This window comes from Pieris napi, chromosome Z (assembly GCF_905475465.1).
Source record: "Pieris napi chromosome Z, ilPieNapi1.2, whole genome shotgun sequence".
NCBI classification, from domain to species: Eukaryota; Metazoa; Arthropoda; class Insecta; order Lepidoptera; family Pieridae; genus Pieris; species Pieris napi.
In genome coordinates this window covers 10,146,468-10,165,678 of record NC_062259.1, presented here as the reverse complement: position 1 = coordinate 10,165,678, position 19,211 = coordinate 10,146,468, and the positions used below count along the sequence as shown (strand labels likewise).

Genomic DNA, 19,211 nt, shown 5'->3' with positions numbered 1-19,211 from the left:
ATCTATTAATTTTATTAATTAGTTTCATAGATAACGATTGTGTCAATCCAATCTGAATAAAATGTTACGTTGAGTATGACACAAGGCAGCCGATAAGTATTTCGTTCGCCCCAGGAAAATATACCTACGACTTCCTTATTTAGTATAACTAACGCTCCATACACTGCAAGGAAAAAAACCTTTTTATTTTACTTTAATTCCTATTATGAACCGAAAATATGAAACCAATGTTACCCAATGATGGTTTGTCCTTAGGTATAATGCAGTATTCATAGCTTCGTACATCTCCTATAACCGAAAGATCTTGAATACATGTCTCTCTCTTCATGTATGACGCATCGTGAATTAGTAATTTGTTTGAGCCTAAAACATAATTTAAAACATGAATTTAATCAATCATGCAGTGGTCTGAATATTGTCTTATTTAGAGAGACTTATCACTTTTAATGAGATTCGGTAACCCATAGTACGGACGAGATTTTCTTAAATGGCTTAAATTTGGTGGGCACTGGATGTGATAAATGAGCTTTTCATGTGACACGACTACATGTTTTACCAGGAATTGAAACCATGGTTTCTAGTTGAAAGTACTTGAACTTCCTTAGGGAGATGTTCTCACTATGTACCTATAATGTAAGTGCGAGCTGCTATTTTGCCTGCTGTTACTAAGCTTTTGTTATTTTATTGTCATGACATTTGTTTCAATATAGATAAGATGGTGCTCAACAATAAGCATGATGTCAATAGTACTATTGCCAAAACTTGGCGTTTAAAAAAAAGAGTGGCGGCGAGTATCTTGCCAGTTCCTCTCACACGCCCTTCCCTACTGAATGTTAATGTTAACCATCCAACTTTTTCTCAATATTGACGTGCATTCGTGTACATAGTTACTAATATTTAAAAAAAAACCATTAATTAGGCACATGAAATTGGTCTTTGGCGGTAAAAACTATAGATTTATTCCAGCAGCACCAGATTTGTACTGTATATTGTAATATAGACATTTTAATTATGTGGCCATACTTGCCACAACACAGTAGACTTTACTTATTTAATCTTACATATTGTAAGTTACAATTTACGATTAATATTGGTACAGAGGAGGTGCCACTTCTCAAGAGTTTATAACAATTTTAGCCTCCTATGCTGCAAAACCTTAGCTTGCAGATTGATTAAGAAACATCTACCTACGTTATCTACGTTACTTGACACATTCCACGATGAGATTATAAGTAGCACCAGGTGTGGCGGATTTTTTTGTAAAATAATATTTAACTACATAGTAATAATTAAAAATTAAGCATATATTTTTTATTAATATATATAGGTATTTTATTTTTCATAAAAATGTATAATACTGTTATTATAGTTTACTATACAGTATTTACAATTTTCTTAACCTAAAAAATGTAATAACCTTAACCTTATGTAAAATTATGTGTTTATTAATATTACGTTGCCGACTTGAACTATTCCCTCTAGCATTGTCTTTGCATAGGCCCGCAAGTTTCTCCTTTCAATATAAGTTTTATTTTCAAATAATTTATAACATACCTTCAATTTTTTCTCTCGTGATTATTCGTAGATTGAATCCGCTATGTTCCCAATTAACATAATTTAAATTTACTGAAAATTTTCCACATAGGTTAGCAGTTGCATACAATAACAATAAATCGTAATTGGTAATCTTGACAAAACTTACAAAATAACGTACGTTTTATTTATTAAAGAGTACGCAGTAGTAATTATAGATTTTCCCTAGCTATATATATAACTAGCATAGAAACGAAAGAGAAATAGGAGATATTATATCTATCTCTAAATTATATAATTTGTTATATTATTAATTATGTTTACCAACCCAGAAACTGTTGTAATGGGATCGTGTCCACGTGTTCAAATAATCCGATATTATTGCTAAAAGTATCTTTATCGAAATGTGGGTGTGGCACGCTTCTTTTTATATTGGTAGTATCTTAAAATTTACAATATAAGATATACTATAAAACAAATTATATTTTATATATGCCCTTTTTATATTAAATTAAAATTATGTTTTATAATCTATTTATTGTCATATAAAAGAGCATGTGTAATAAAACTTTTTAAAGTAATGAATGCGGTAAAAGTATCCACGGTCTTTTTCAACTCAATTTAGAGTTTCTGTATACCTATATACAAAGTACATTCAAACTTCTAAACTGTTTTAATGAGTTCTGACAGATAGAAATAGACTAAACATAGTACATAGGTAAGATATTTTAGAGTCGAGACTTAGTGTAATTTCGCATTAGGTATTTTTTCAATAAACCATGGCACATATCTTGCCATCATGCCACTTATATTATTCAAAATCAACAATTCCCCAAGCAATCCCTAAAGTTAAGCATATGATATCCCGCCAAACGTGTTCACTTATGGAAATCTTACTATTAAGCGCAAGTCGCTTTAAATAGAAGTCTATCTACGTCTCTTAACCAACCGAACCACAAACCTAACCATAAACGTATATTACAAAATACAGACATATCGTATCCTGTCCATAATCAATCCTCCATCTCATAAGCATAAAAGCTAGTTCTGGATGGGTTCGTGTAACAACACAGTTGGCAGGAGAGATCGACCACTTGGTTCGAAGGAGCAAAGAGTTACATATTGTCACTATTGGTGTTATATCCAAATAAACTACACCAATTGATGGATAATCCTGAACGTTATCTGTAATATATTCCATAATTTTAAAATAAAGTACGCCGCTTTTCGAACTTTTATACTATGTAACGCATTTAATCGCGAGCAGTGTTGGCCTAGTGGCTTCAGCATTCGTCTCTCATCCCTTAGGTCGTAGGTTCGGCTCATTTAACATTCACTCAACTGTGAATGAGAACATCGTGAGGAAACCAGCATGCCTTAGAGCGTCTACACACGGCCTTAAAGTGGCGATATCGGGACATTGATGGTGGGGATGAAATCGGCTTGTAGTTCGAATCGGCTGTAGCATATTCTACTCACGTCAATTAGGTTACAATTTGCCTATACACGTGGCGATGCTCTCCACCACTTCCCCGATATTGTGGCTCTGATTTTGGGGCCGTGTGTAGACGCTTTTAAACCCAAAAAGGCGACGGTGTGTGTCAGGCACAGGAGGCTGATTACCTACTTGCAATTAGATTGACAATCGTTCAAGAAACGGTTACATAAATCTAAGGCCCAGACCTAAATAGGTTGTAGCGCCATTGATTTATTTGAACGGATTTAATCAATAGATTTCTATTAAGCGCTTGATTGAAAGATATAGTAGTATTTTTAATCACTAACAGTTAATAAATTCCGCAAGAATGTACTCGGGTTGGGTAATTAGAATAGTTTATTTTACGAACAATTGACAATGCCCAAAATTCTAATAATCATGAGGAGAAATCTATAGGATCTTCGTGGCAGACATTTTACTGTGTGTTACAAATAATATGAAGCAAAAATTTACCTTTGTTGCCGGAACGTCGTGTATTAACTGTACTCTTTTCTGTATGGTTAACGACATATAAATGAATTATAAATATTATAAGCATAATTAAAATTGCAACGAACACGAGAACTATGTGAAAGAAAATACATTTCTCTCCTCTTGTAAATTTTGAATTGGGTGGATCGTTTACATTCATGTCAACAGTAAAACATCAACCAACTGGATTACCCATTTTTAGGGCCCACGCTTTGCTCACTCCGAACGGGCATAGTCTTTTCATAGTCATAGTATTTTTAAGGACTTTTACTAACAGTTAAACCTACAGAATACTCAGCAGTGTTATATATGTCAACGTAAAATTGTAAAAACCGTTAGATTGTAATCTATCTCGCGAGATTATAAACTGTCGAAAGATTGTGAACCTCAGCTTACTGCTTACAATTTAACGTATTATTATTTGGTAGATTGTACTACACTAACTTAGTTATCATTCAAACTTCTTTGGTCAATTACAGATTAATTTTACTTCCCAACAATTTCATATAACTACCGAATAATAATACGTTAAATTGTAAGCAGTTCGTTGAGGTTCACAATCTTTCGACAGTTTATAATCTCGCGAGATATATTACAATCTAACGGTGTTTACAATTTTACGGTGACATATACAAATATATTATAATCTTCTATTCATATGTTTAACCTTTACACATAATCCATAATAAGCAATATTATATTCGTTTTAAGTTTCTTTATAAAATTGTTTGACCTTAACATACTGCAACTTTCAGCAACTATTATCATCATTTTTTAAATACTATGTTTTTTATGTAAACCACTACAACAATTAGACTGATTTTATGTATGAGAGAGAGATGTATTTCTGACATATTTGTAAACTTTTAAACATTTAGTTTTATCTTCATTAAAATCGACGAAATGATGCTTAAGTTGAAAAACATCAATAAAATAAAATAACTTTTAACTCGATATGTATAATTACATTATAGAAAATTCAAAATCCCTAAGCACCGTAATTGGACGGAATTATCAGAGGTACATTATTCTTAATATATGCGCTCTATATTATATAAATCAATATTACGACGACAATACTTGTAAAACAAAAAAATTAACATAGATAATTCAGATCCGACCCGAAGCGCGGGATGTCCATAGACAATGTCTTTAATAATATATTAGGAACTAAGTACTTACATTAGGACATTGGACGGATTACTATAAAAATAAATTTATAAAGAGCTTTAAAAAGGTAATTAAATTCCTATAAAACAAACTTACAAATTCCAAATAAATGATGTAAAAATATGACGAACTTTAATGCGTGTATATTTACAATTTTATTTATGTTACTAGCTCCAAGATCAAGTTATTAACGCTAAAATAAATTCTCTTTATCATTAATCAAAATATTTTCTAAAACTTCACTAACCTATTATCATTTAATATATCTAGTACAATAAGGTTTGCAACATTTATATTAATTCAAAGTGGCACAATAATATTTTTTTAATATAATAAAAATAATTATTAAATTTCAATTTATATTTAGATCATGTCTTTATGACACATGTATTTATAATCAGTTTAAATCTCACTTAGTTCGTCCGAAGCCACCTTGCATACCTTAATTTCTCGCCGATTAGATAACACATTATGTAAAAAATAATGTTCGTGAATCTCTCAATAAATGTTTACTATATTAGAAGTTGAACATGGTGATAACTATAGATCCATTACTGCTTTACACTTTTAGCAATTATATAGTCAAAGAATAACAGCTTTGTACTATATAAATGGTATGTATGTATCTAAATCGGGATTGCCACAATCATTTGAATGAGAACTACTCGATAAGATTAAGTTGGCACATCACTGCCACTGTGGCTACGAAGTATTTCCTGTGAAAGTTAAAGTCAATTGTATATGGGTATCAAACATAGACTTCGCCGCGTTTCGAACCGTTAAGGCTGCTTTTCATGTTCGTGGGCGCGCCATTTCCGCTGTGTTCGCTGTCACGGTCAGAAGGTAGTTCTACAACGGTGGCTCTAGACGCTTTTGGCGTGGAGGTTCGATCTACCTGGGGCGTCGATGGAGCAGTAGACATGACGACTGCACTCAACTGAGTGACGTTCATAGGTGTTAGAGTTACCGATGATACAATATTATTAGCGTTCAACATAGCGGGTAGCCCTGAAAATAAAAACAATAATTATAAATAATATATAATAATAATTCTCCATAAACTGTGTTCAAGGGTTTCAGCAAGATCTTAATTTTAAATTAAATGTTAATAAGTGTTTAAAATAATTTAATAATTTACAAAATAATAAATTGAGTGGTTCAAAATGTAATTGTAACGGTCATTATGAAAAGGGTAATTAATCACTATTCAGCGCTTTAAATGTGAAAAGAAAAACGTGTGGCACTCGGGGACTGCAACGGTAAAGCTATTGCATAGCATTTTTTTATCAACTTATGCGATTATAATTATTTATTTATGCAGTGTTTTTTTTTCTTTCATATTAATTAAATCTACCACTCTACCAGACTCAGACTAACACGCGCAGACACACACTATATAGTCTGTCTTACTCTAACGCGTACCGGCTGCAGCGGCTGCGCTTACGCTACGTCGCCGATATCGTTGGGAGATGTGAGACACAGTATGCGTTCTGTCCCGCTCTAAGGCCTATTCGCCGCACCTATATTACGTCATCGTGTGTTAGGTTTATTTCCGTTACGGAATTTCTTGATTTGGTCGCCGCGCTCAAAGCTCTCGATAAAATCTATGCAATAGCTTAAAGTTAAACTATGTCTTACCGAAACACTATGTTAATTACCAAAGAAACAGTTATCAGGTCCGTTGGTGGTATTTGTATGACATATCATACTGTTACTATACTACTAAGTAGAATCGCTGATTACAATACCTTGAGTTAAATTCGGAGATAGTACCGCTTGCGCCAGCGCAGTGGTCCCAGGCTGGCCAGCGTGAAGCGTGTTGTTTACTGATCCGCTATCTAGTTCTTCTATAGGTGACAATACTAAGGCACCCAGCACTGGAACCTCGTTTTGGTAGCCCTTATACAAAATAATGAGTTGATAGAATTGCAAAATGAAACTGTATATTTACTGGTTAATTTAAAAGTGTTTAGAGAGAGTAGTTAGGCACTGGTGTAAGAATAAAATCAAAATAAGCTACATTAACGGTTAAAATAACTTATTTAACCTGATGAAAATTTGACGGTTAGGTTAGAATAAAATAATACACGAGTACGACTCGGGTACGACATCGGGCATCGCCAATCGTATAGTTATTTGAAAATATGTAGCGAGTACTCGGCTTGGATGCAACCGGTGGGCGGTTGGGGCAGCGCATGTGTGCATTTAGATACTTTGCGCACAAATCACACAGATTTAAATTATCGGCGGCAAGTAGAGTCATATTTGGTGGATATGCAACTGAAACACTTTTCTAATATAATTTCATTAAATAATTTAAACTTACCTGATGTGCCATTATAACACCCATATTCGGTATCCCCATCGCGAGATGATTCTCTCTGTCTATTACTTCCTTTGTAACTTCAGGAGTTGGAATACGGGGCCTATTTCTAAGTGTTATGGGAATAGCTGAACCATTGCTTCGTTGGCCTGAGAAAAAAAATACATTACTCATAAAAATCTGTCGGCTTTTCCATTTGGGATAATTGTTCTGTAGAGTAATGTTAGTTAACGTGCGATTTTCTACCCTTGGCACACAATGACTTTAAACAAATTACCATATTGAAAAGGCAAGGTATAAATAAAAATGTTTGTAAAACACAGCAGAATTGTGCCCATATCCCACTTATACTTACGTCTTTATACAAGCCAAATGTAAATTAATACAATACAGTATTCTCATTGCACAACGAGAACGTTCGGAAGCAATCAGTCAATTACGTAACAATATAAAATGTTATTACAAACAATATTCCGTAGAATAATATATAATAACAATAGATGATATATATTTTTACAATGTTGGAATGTTTACAGCTTATTCACTTATGCGAATGATTTGTATTACAGCATAAATACTTATGTTATTTTTAAGGAATGCGTTTATAAGTTGTTTAAAAACGTATAAACATTATACGGAGTTGAATTAAAAGCTAATAAGGATTGTTGTTAAATGTAAACAGATTTACTTTTTCAAATTAATACGCTACAATATAATTTTGATAATTCGGACGTACCGATAAGAGAGATTTGAATTATTGTCTAAAAATTTATTAAGCTCAGACTAGAATTTCTTACGATAGAGGTCGCTCCAAAATCGATTTCCTTTTTAGGCGCATGTGACGCACATCTCCCGTCGAGTACACTTACTACGTTTAGCAAAAAGACGAATAATTAACATTTTAGAAGAAGATATCTTTCGGAATTAGCCAAGAAGTTATCTCATCCAGTAATTAGATTTTTTTATAACATCTTAATTTATCAATACTGACCATGTTTGGAGTTTTGTCTATGTTGCCCTCTCCCCGACTTGCGTCCAACCAGTCTCTCATACAAAGACATTTTATGGTGGGAAGTGGTAGGCGTAGCTGTCTGCCCTGCTTCTGGACTTGAATATACAACTGAGTTAAGACGGTTTCGTCCAAATAATCCACCAGAAGAGTATGCTGTTGATGCTGATCGGACAGAATCCACTCGAGATATTTGTCGTTGGAACCAGTTTTTTCTTCTCTCCACTATAGGTGTATCCACACTTTCCTATAAAAGAGATTCATAAAAACATAGATAAATTATACGATTCGTATTCGTCGACGAGATTATTTAATATTATACTATACCAGCTGCCCCCGCGAACTTCGTTTCTCATTAATGTGATTTTACTTAGCCTACCTTTTTAGTACATACATGGAACATGTTATGCTACCCCAGAGATTTCGATTTTTCGGAATTAAAACTTTTTAGGTTTTTCTGTGAATTTTTGACCTCTGAGTTATAAAAATAGGGGTATCAAGAGGGGTGAAAAGCAGGGTTAAAAATACATTTACATGTTGTATCATAAAATAAAAACAATTTTTTTGTGGTGGACACCCCTTATCATTTAGGGGTTCAAAAGATATATAGTAGATTCTCAGACTTACTAGAAGAATATGCATAAAAAACTTCATAAGAATGGGTCGAGCCGTTTCGGAGGAATATGAGAACGAACATTGTGACACGAGAATTTTATATATATGTAAATTATTCGTAAAAAGTAATAAATGATTCATTTAAATATCAGATACTTACATAATCCGCATATGTTTCATCATGGCTCTTCCTTGGTATATTGACATTAGCATACACCGAATCCTCAGCCTTCACCTTGTAGTGGTCAGCAGAACAAGGGGGTTCGTGGCGTCTGTAGTGTTCCGATGCAACGGTATAAGGCAGATCTTTGGGCACCACCTCTTCCCAATATTGGTCTTTTAAAAGTTCCGGATGTTCTTCGTGCATTTCATCCACGATCATGTAGGCAGCCTGGAATTACAAGGGTAAATATGTTTAACTAGTATTGGAAATGAACAAAGTCCTCGGGAATCGTTATTCGCGGAGGCCATTTTGTGAGTATAGTTTTTAATATTTATGTATTTAAAAAATATCTCCAGAAGGATTTCGACACGAGGGCTGTTCTATCGAGACTGACAGGCAATATTGTAGAAACTTTTACAAAACTCTCAAATAATTAGATTTCACGTGGTACCCATATTGTACCTATACTGTTTAAATTAGGAAGTTAGACCAATATGAATTACTATTATTGCAGTAACTATGATGCTCTTTACATTATCAAAAATAAAATTATGTACTCTAATTTAACAAAATATTTTTTAAATAATTTCATTAAACAACCAATAACTCGGACACAAGCAAAATATGTTTTAAGAATTTGTTTCTTACTCCATGACTACAATTGAATATTGTTTTTCGCTTGCTACAAGCAAAAAGTAAACAAATTACGCTACCTCAAATTTTTTGCGATATTAAATACGTGAATCTTCATAGCGTAGGTACTCATTACATAGTAGTTACTAGTTATTAATTATAGTTGATGCAAACTCTATAAAGATATTATCATACGAAGTACGATCTAATCGCAATAATTGTTCACTGTCTGTATATTATGAAGCTGATTGCTGAATAATTATTTTTATGTAATGAATATCTTTATTTATAGAAAATTGAAGCGGCCGATAGAAACTGTAAGCGATTTTAAAACTACAAATGTTCATGTTTTAACTAGGTCAATTGAATAATGGTCACGCGTATCCCAATTTTGATGTTTCATGCATTTTTAAGGCTGAGGAATCGACTATAGAACTACGTAAATAAAGAAATGTTCATTTGGGTTCGCTTCAGACTTCTTAATTTTATAAATGTTTAGGTATAAGAGCATAATTAAAGAAGTAGCCTAGCGGCTTCAGCGACTATCATGCGAGGTCGTAGGTTCAATCCCTCCCTACAGTGAAGGAAAAATCGTGCGTATACTGGCATGTTACCTTTCCCTCGCAATATATTTACGAAAATATACAAAAATAGTAGCAAGTTTACTAGAATAGAACATACGCACAATGTTAATACTCGGAACAAACGCAGACTGCAATTTCCCCGTACTAGACTATAAAGTTAACGATTATCTAGTTGATAATAAGGCCTGGGTCTAGTACTAAACGGGCTACTTCTAATTAATTTGCGATATTTGTTTTAAAATAAGTGTTGTTTGATGAGTTGCTCTTTTAAAAGAGTACCGAGAGTTTTACGCCGGCTTTTTCTCTCGGCCAAAAATAGTCAACGATGTGTGTCAGGAACAGAAGGCTGATCACCTACGTGCCTATTAGGAAAAGCAAACGATCACGAAACAGATGCATAGATCTGAGGCCAAGAGCTAAAAGGTAGAAGGGCCACTGGATTTTTGTTCTGGTATATCACAATCTATTATGATCCTAATAAAACAGATGTCTGTCATAATAATATCATTTCTATTGGTTATTTTTCGAAGTAGAAAAAGTCGTGGTCATTAGCTTTTTAATATAATCGTTCAATAATCTTAATAAATATAAATAGTTCATCGTACATTCATAGTAGATTTAAGACATTTTTTAAATATATATGTGTTAATAGCTTTACATACTTTAATGTGTCGGTCGATCAACCAATTGAGTTCAATGTCGTCGTCGTCTTCACCAAAAGGATTAATTAGAACTTCGGCTACTTTCAACCATCCCACGTAGAAACAGAACTGTAACACGAAAAATCGATTTATAACACCCAATGGTAGTACAAAATACTAGCTAGGGGTTCAAGTATTAGGTAAGCACTAAAGAATGGAAGGGGTCTTTGATTTTCTTATTTGGTGATTAAGTCAACAGTAATTATTTACTGTTTACACATATTACCCACACATTGTCTATGCTTGAAAACGAAATGCATTTTCGAGGATTCCTACAAAAAATTAATACATTTATGGACTATTATATTTGAGAGCTTTGCTTACTTTTGACAATTATAAATTGCAGTAAATCTGCTTACGTAATACTTGAATGGTCCCTTATTTAAGAATTAAGTAGTAAAAGCTTTATTTAATATGTTGTCTCCGTTATGAGAACGTCTAACTCTTTGATTCCAATTTTCTTTTAGTTTATATCCTTATTACACAAAAAAGTCTCTTGAGGTTCAGACTTATGTCCAAGGCTGGCAAACATCTAATATAAATTTGGGTACATTCCTAAACTTGGCTTACTACTAGCATGCGAGGACCCCTCTAGATCTTACCTGAAGAGCAGTAAATAACGGAAAGTAGACGTCAGGTTCGTATTTTGAAGTGCTTCCAGGGGCAGGTGGAATCAGCTGGCGGCCCATAAGTGCGGCAACAAAGTATGTGTATAGAGCCAAAGTAACGACCTGAAAATATTGTATGGAGGAATGTAGACTATACATTGTGAGACGGAGATAAGTTAGGGCAGTAGAATTGTATAAAAATTATAACATAAAGCATAAAATACACGCCCTGATAAGCAACTTGTATAATGCGAAATCTAATAATAATAATAATTCTTTGTTTCTCCCATATAATAAGGCTATAAAAATTGCATCGTTACATTCAGCTAATAGTATTGTACGTAAATACCTTGTATTGTATGATTGACTTTATATGGACGATTTTAAGGTAGTTTTGTATGTTTGTATTTATAATTAGTAGTCATAGGTTAATATTAAACGATAACTCACCTCATCAATTCAATTCAATAGCTTAAGTGTTTTAATATTGTTAATAAGGGAGCGTTCAAGTATTACGTAACGTATTTTGGGAGGGGGGGTCCTTTTACTTATACTCCATACTTATAATAGTAACTAAAGATTCTCTAGGTGGTCACGAAACGTTTTACTATACTTGGGTACAGTACTGTACTTGGGTACTGAATAACGTTACGGCGAGTTACATGGGGGGAGGGGGGTCAATAAACTCCAAAAATTGCGTTACGTAATACTTGAACGCTCCCTAAGCGAATGATATATATAGCTTACCTGCGTATAAACCAGTGGGACACATACAGTATCATAACCAATAAGGGCCCCAAGACGACGTCTTATATCCGAAAGCTCTACTAACAGCGTTTGAACGATGTGATCACTAGATATAAGTCCCTCCTTTCTCGCCCTATTGATGATATTCGTTGCCCAAACCAGTGGCATCCAATATTTGGACATGGGACTTTTCCCATCCATTTTCTCGAACACTTTACGCTCACTTTCAAGCATGAGTCCTATAACAAAACTGTATTATTATTAAAATAACAAAACATAGAGATATCCGCGTTATATAAATTAGATTCAGCCCAATTACTTTTGTACAATAGTTTATTATGTGGTTAGAAGTAGTTTACTACATCTAGTTATAACAAACAGATTGACAATTCAAATTTAAATCGTACCAGTTGATTTATAACTATGTAAGATATTTGTTTGCTAAGGTAGTTCTGAGGATAGAAGAGCATCGAATCAATGGAAAGTTTTTAAAATGCTGTATAAATGTCTAATTGGTAAGTGATGGAACAAGCTATCATGTGTGATAAGGAAACTCACCAGAATCAACAACATGTTGCCAAGTTGGAAATCGCCTTTTTACTCGTAGGGATACTCTCTGAAGAGTTATCACATAAGCTAATATCGCGTATCTAACAATATTCCTCCTCATCAGCCTTCCAGTTTCATCCTGATAACAATAAGGTCACAGATAAGACAATACAAAAATATAAGTGACTCAAAGCCTTTAAACTTTGGTACATTTGACCATTCAATTAACAAAATGACGAGAATAAATTAAATGGGTATTGAACAAAAGAAATTTTTGTGGCAGTTGATTCTTAGATTTGTATATCGCGAGACCTAATTTAAGCGTAGTTAAAAAGATATAACCGAAAGTACAGTAGTATGCAACATTTAAATAATACGCTTAAGGAGGAAGGGAGATTTATAAACCTTCCTTAACAGGATCTCTATCAAGTCTCTCTATCTCTAGCCGCATTAAAATCCGTTGCCTAGTTAGTGTCTTAATGTACAGATAGGGGAAAGCGACTAGGTATTAGGCTATGGGGGGATAATAGATGTACATACACAGCTTTATAGCTTAAACATTTAATTATTCGATAATGCAACGAGTCATATATTTCCCATGCATATGTATTGACACGGAACATCAGCAATAAATAAGGATTTAACTCATTTATTATTAGAAAATCAATAGGTAACTGTTGGTTATATAACATTTACGATTGTAAATAAAATTAACAATTCATAAGTGATTATGGTTTTATGTAACGTCAATTAAATTATCTTAGGTAAACAATACTTTTTATACGTTTACCTATCTTTCTACGCCTCCAATTTATTGTATCATAATAATTTCATTAATATAATATCTAATACATGCAAGCAGTGTTGGCCTAGTGGCTTCAGCATGCGACGCTCATACCTGAGGTCGTAGGTTCGATCCCTATGTAGGTTTCTTTCTATGTGCGCATTTAACATTTGCTCGAACGGTGAAGGAAAACATCGTGAGGAAACCGACATGTCTTAGACCCAAAAAGTCGACGGCGTGTGTCAGGCACTGGAGGCTGATCACCTACTTGTCTATTAGATTTAAAAAATGATCACGAAACAGATTCAGAAATCTGAGGCCAAGACCTAAAAGAGGTTGTAGCGCCACTGATTCATTCATTCAATATCTTATACATACATATACACATATAAGACATTTGTTTATAAAACAACAGGCGTAGGTTGTTGTGAAATTATTCAATTTTTTTTTAATTTTAATAGTATTATTTTAATTGCGTATATAGAATATTAAAATAATAAGTTTATTTATGCCACATCATTCAACTTTAATAGAACAAATTAACCTTGTTTTTAAAGTATTATTTCTACACCTGTTATAACAGTAACCAATTCTTATTTATAAGTAATACTCGTGGTTTTTGTGAATTTTTTTTACACTTTTCATAATATCTAGGCTCGCGTGTATTTCGAAACCTAAGTAAGCTGGGCCAAATTTTTTACTCGATAGTAGATCAGTGCTGAGTTTGCTTTTATTTTTGATGAGATATACTAATTGCAATGTATATGTAACTCATTACATTCTATGACAACCTTATATGTTAAATATGGTTAAAATGGTCGTGAAACATCAGTAAATTTTCTTCAGAGGTATTTAAACATTATGACCTGTGTCTAATTCTAAACTAATGTAATAAAATACAAACAATTGAATATATATAATTGTTGGGTAAGAATACCAACTGTTTCATTTAAAAAAATACGTAGTAATAGGAAACTATGATCACATAGGTGACAAGATTTGATTGATTGATTGAATTAGATAATATTATTTTTGTTGGTAACAATTTGTAAAACACTTCAGTGCCACCACCACCTATTGTCATAGAATTGCCTCTATGAAAAATATACTTTTAGGAAAACCCGTATCTTCCTTGGGTAGCAGAAATAATATAATAAATCTTGGTAATATCATATCAAATATATATAATACTAGCAGACTTGGCCAAGCGTTGCTGTGGCTAAGGTTTTAGTTATATAACATAGTAGTAACCTATTCAAGGGAAACGGTAGGAGAACACCAGTCATGGAGACCGCCATGCTTTTTTGGTGTTTATACCATTAAATTGTAGCCCTTGTGAAACGTTGGTACTTTCAACACAGCGCCATCTGTTAGAATTGCGACTACAAATACTAAACAAATAATCTGCAATAAAATAGTATTGCGGCTATAAATTAAGATGTAAGCTATCCTATCTTTTAAGTTGGATCAAACTGCACACGGTGTGCAAATGTAATTTAAAATCGGTTAAGTAGTTTAGGAGTCCATCGCGGACAAACAACGTGACGCGTGATTTATATATATTAAGATTATAAATTTAACATGATATCTGCTGTACGTGTTGATTGCGTAAAATGCTTGACATGAATACATATTTGTGTTTAAACACAGCTAGACAGATCTACATACGAGATGAGAGGTGTCAATCCTGGATACTGTACATATACAGGTAGGTGTTATACTGTGTCTTCATGATACTTATAGCATAAACTTTAGAACTCAGTCAAACCACGGGGCCCCGTGATAGAAATAGACAATGGTGAATCTATGCGAAACGTATCTTGGTAGGGGTGACTCTTGGTGAGGGCGTCATGGATTCAAGGCCGTAAGGATATTTTCAGATTCTATATAAAATCTTTGCAAATCGGTACATATATCATACAAACAAATTTCACTATCTGACCGTGAATTCTAGGATCGTCACTTAATAAAAATGGGTATAAAGCGTAATAAAATAAAACACAAAAAAGCTAACGAACGATGGCATGGCAATAATTTGGATTTGAATTCAGGAACAATTACAATTTGATACGAAATTGGCCAGCGAAGTAGACATATATGAAATTCGGCAAAAGGGACAAAACCTCATGAAGACTTTATATCATTTGCATGACCACAGGTAAAGAAGCTTTTTCCAGGTATAAGAAGGTCAATGGATGCCAGGTCTGGCAAATCTGTAGTCGGCAGTAACGACATATTGAATGCAGTGGTATTCTTCTGTGAGCAAGTAATGCTCCAGAAGGAAGCTTCAGAACGAGAGAGAGTGCGCTTTAGGACTAATCCTAGGGTTAGAAGATGCGGAGTAAATAGGAGAAGATATGCCCATCTCCTCTTATGTAGTGTGTACCGCAGAGATTTTAAGTGTAACAAGTATGCCTTTGAAGTCCCGGTAGAATGCAAGAGCGACTCAGGAGCCTCTCTAACGCGACCTTGAAGGAACTACCCGAGGTGGTTTTAATGTACCAGGTCTCTGAATAGCATTTATTTCCATCTCGGTTATAGAAAGGTCTGACAATATTTTAACTATACTTTTTTATTATACTTCTTTAATAATGCATAACCTTCACCTCAACTCTAAGCTTCCTTAATAAGACTGGAGGAAGTTATTAAAAGAACAGCACGACACAGTTGGCGTCAGCAAAATAATTATCTCTTGACGATTAGGGTTCTTCAATAATCTGCGTGTAAATATCTGACCTCTGATACCTTTGTAAGACGTAAGAAGTTTTTACGATAGTTAAACAGTAAAGTATTTTAAGCGTATTTTATTGCAAATTTTAAGAACTTTTGGGATTATTGCATGACGTTTCAGCAGAATAACATTTTTTTAAATAGGAAATGTTTTATGTATTTTTTAATTTTCGTATGTTTAATATAAACGAACATACACAATCTGACATTTCCTACATGTAACTGTCCAATAGTAATGAGATTTTCACGTAGCCTTCTGTATTGAAGTATTTTTGACGTGACAACGTCTTATAATTCGATGGAGCCGGCTGCACGCAAGAAAAAACATGACGCATGCGACGTTACCTCGCTCCGAGGCGTTCCATTTAAGGCTTGAAGTGCAAGCGAGAGCGCGGAACGAGCGACAAAGAGGCACAATCGGCCTCCGCGCTCGGCAGCGTTCGAAATCTGTTTCTCTCCTACTTGAGTGAGCGATGCGTCCGCGTGGACAGCAACAATTCCATCAGTATTTTCTTATGACGTTGTCACATTCAACTATCGTCAGTAAACCGACTTTACAGACAACCGATTCTTATTTATTATACTGTGCAAAGGAAACCCTCAAAGCGTTAACTATATTCATAATCTAAGGATGTATGAATGACATTTCATATCCTTTGAACCAGTTATCTTGAGTGTTATAATTAGCTTGCCGGTTACCGTAAAGAGCAGAAACTTTTTATAATACTTTAAACGTCATAGTTTGTCGCATAAGGTTGTATAAGCGTACTTTGTTGTTTCTTTATTGTGGTTACTTTATGTTATTATTACAATATAAGTACGGACTGATTACTTGTTTATAAGAACTGCTTTGAAATATTATAAATAAACAATTTGCATGGATGAATAAAAAATATATGTTTAAAGGAAATTAGAATCTCTAAATCTTACGCTCAGTTTTTGTAAAATATAATCGTCACCGGGCGTTCTACACGATTGTCTTTTGTTTAGAAAATTTTCAAAGACTACTTTCCTAATCTTCTAACAGGTTTTTAAATAAAATATTTATTAAATTAAATATTCCCATAAATCTTCTAGTAGATTTATAATTGCGTTGAGGTAGCTTAATTAATTACGTCGCTTGAATGATCAGAACATGCAAATATTTTCCTGTTGAACCAATTGAGGATTCGAATTATATATGAATTATATTTTTTTTTTCAAATTGACTAATCAATGTTCTATTGTTTTTTTTAACAGAACAGAATGCTCATGGAAAATTTCACTTATTTAGCCACTCGATGGATAGGTTGCACATAGTGGTAGGCAATAGTGTCGTACGGACATTGAGGTGGAATTTCGTATTTTTTTATTACTACAACTGACATGCGCTTGCCTTTCATCGATAAATATATAAGATTTTTTAACAAGTCTTTAAATCGTTACTTATGTTGTCCCCATCTACTGATTAAGTAAGAAAGGTATCTAATATATAAATTCACTAACGCTCTCTGAATGGAAATATTCACTTTAGATCTATTTTAAGTATCTTAAAAACACTGTGATAGTTTCAAATCTCAAAATAAAACCCAAAAATTAAGGTAAGTAAGGGTAAATACCTTAAAATGTGTTTTAAAGCCACTTGGGGTGGGCTTCTGAAATTTTAGATAGATTTATATTTCATTATTTAAACAAATAGAGTCAAAAATACGTTTTTATATATATGTATATGGTATAAAAACGTATTTTTCACTTAGGGTGGTTTAGCATGCGACACATCAAAACGGCTTCAGTGGGTGCCTTTTGTTTAGAAACAATTTTTGACCTAATATTTGACAACAATGATGGTACCACTGAACTACCCTGATGATAGAGGTCAAAGTTGTCAAAGTGTAATGTATTAAAAAATACGTAACGTCTATTACGGTATTTAAATCATCAAGTAATGGTAGTTATTATTTAGGTACCTATAAACTGTACATTTCGAACCCGAACCAACCTGTTTGACGAACGCTATTTATCTTTATAAGTACAATTTCTTTTAAATATAAAATTTTATTAAACGTATTTAACATATCGACAGTAATTATTGTATTGCTGTACACAGTGACATACTAACTTATAATTATCTTTATACAAACGACCATTATGTACTATTATAAATTTTTAGCTTCATAGACTCCCTCAGATTCAGAGTCAAGAGATCTAAGTCTCGACACTGCCCTCCACACCTACACCCTACATAAATATATATATATACTATACCTATCGTAACGTAATACTTAGTATGTAAAAATTTATTAAGAATAAATGTTTAATTTTATGTAAATTGCGTATATAATAGACAAAAAGTAAATCGTCATAACAGAATTATTATACCTATTTACAATGTGAAGTAAATGTTCAATACAATACAACACTTTGCTACTGTTATGATGTAACTTTTGTTGTGTTATTGTATTTATAAGATTACATAAATGAAGTTATATTATTTAATTTAAATTCTAATAAGGATAATAAATACAGGAAGTTTAACTTGAAAATAAGTAGCAAAACTTGATCATTACATAATATATTTAAGTCTACATAAAAGATTTACCACTTGACATCAAGAGAGTCGTGTGAGAAGTTTCATACAAGTATGGCTCTTGAGGAAAACATATACTGAGAAATCAAAAAAAAAGATAATAGTTTGTTAACGAAATAAAAATAGAATTTATACAATTAACTTATTTGACGTTCCTACACATTGGCAAACATTTCGTCAAATTAAAAACCCAGCTGCGGACCAATAGACTTTTCTATGTGCGCATTTAACGCGAGTTATAAACTTTACATTACGCTACGCTACGCTAGAGAATTAATGAAATATTTAGAGAGCTTCTTTCAGTGGGTTGAATGAGATATATCTCTAAGAACTTTTCTAAGAAATTCGAACTCGAATCAAACACAAGCATACGCTTGTGATAGTCCAATTATAGACCATCGACTGAATTAACGCGGGAGCCATTACAGGGCGCCGTGTCCTGCTGCCGTGCCTACTGCTGTAAACCAATGGAGGAGGAGAATATAACTTCTATAGACGAAAGTCACAGCTACTGCTGTATAAACAGC

At 33.4% G+C, this 19,211-nt stretch overlaps 1 protein-coding gene and 1 long non-coding RNA gene across 3 annotated transcripts in view; both read right to left on the bottom strand.

Moving 5' to 3' along the window:
- Positions 1–3,886, bottom strand: LOC125062477. Of its 2 annotated transcripts, XR_007119275.1 has the most exons (6): positions 3,485–3,886; positions 2,527–2,718; positions 1,862–1,975; positions 1,555–1,626; positions 235–363; positions 1–163 (listed from the first exon to the last, which is right to left on the bottom strand). It is a non-coding gene; the product is annotated as an uncharacterized LOC125062477 (long non-coding RNA). The 2 variants fall into 2 exon arrangements; XR_007119274.1 differs by having other exon boundaries at positions 2,527–3,886.
- A 545-nt stretch (positions 3,887–4,431) lies between these two features.
- LOC125062424 (bestrophin-4) overlaps positions 4,432–19,211 on the bottom strand; it is a 39,352-nt gene continuing 24,572 nt past the window's right edge. The window contains exons 4-12 of the mRNA XM_047668348.1: positions 12,614–12,743; positions 12,056–12,294; positions 11,303–11,431; positions 10,662–10,769; positions 8,780–9,010; positions 7,987–8,251; positions 6,999–7,144; positions 6,421–6,571; positions 4,432–5,680 (exon numbers count right to left, since the gene is read on the bottom strand). Of these exons, the coding sequence (XP_047524304.1) occupies positions 5,421–5,680; positions 6,421–6,571; positions 6,999–7,144; positions 7,987–8,251; positions 8,780–9,010; positions 10,662–10,769; positions 11,303–11,431; positions 12,056–12,294; positions 12,614–12,743 (1,659 nt within the window). The 3' untranslated portion in view covers positions 4,432–5,420. The remainder of the gene's footprint in view (positions 5,681–6,420; positions 6,572–6,998; positions 7,145–7,986; positions 8,252–8,779; positions 9,011–10,661; positions 10,770–11,302; positions 11,432–12,055; positions 12,295–12,613; positions 12,744–19,211) is intronic.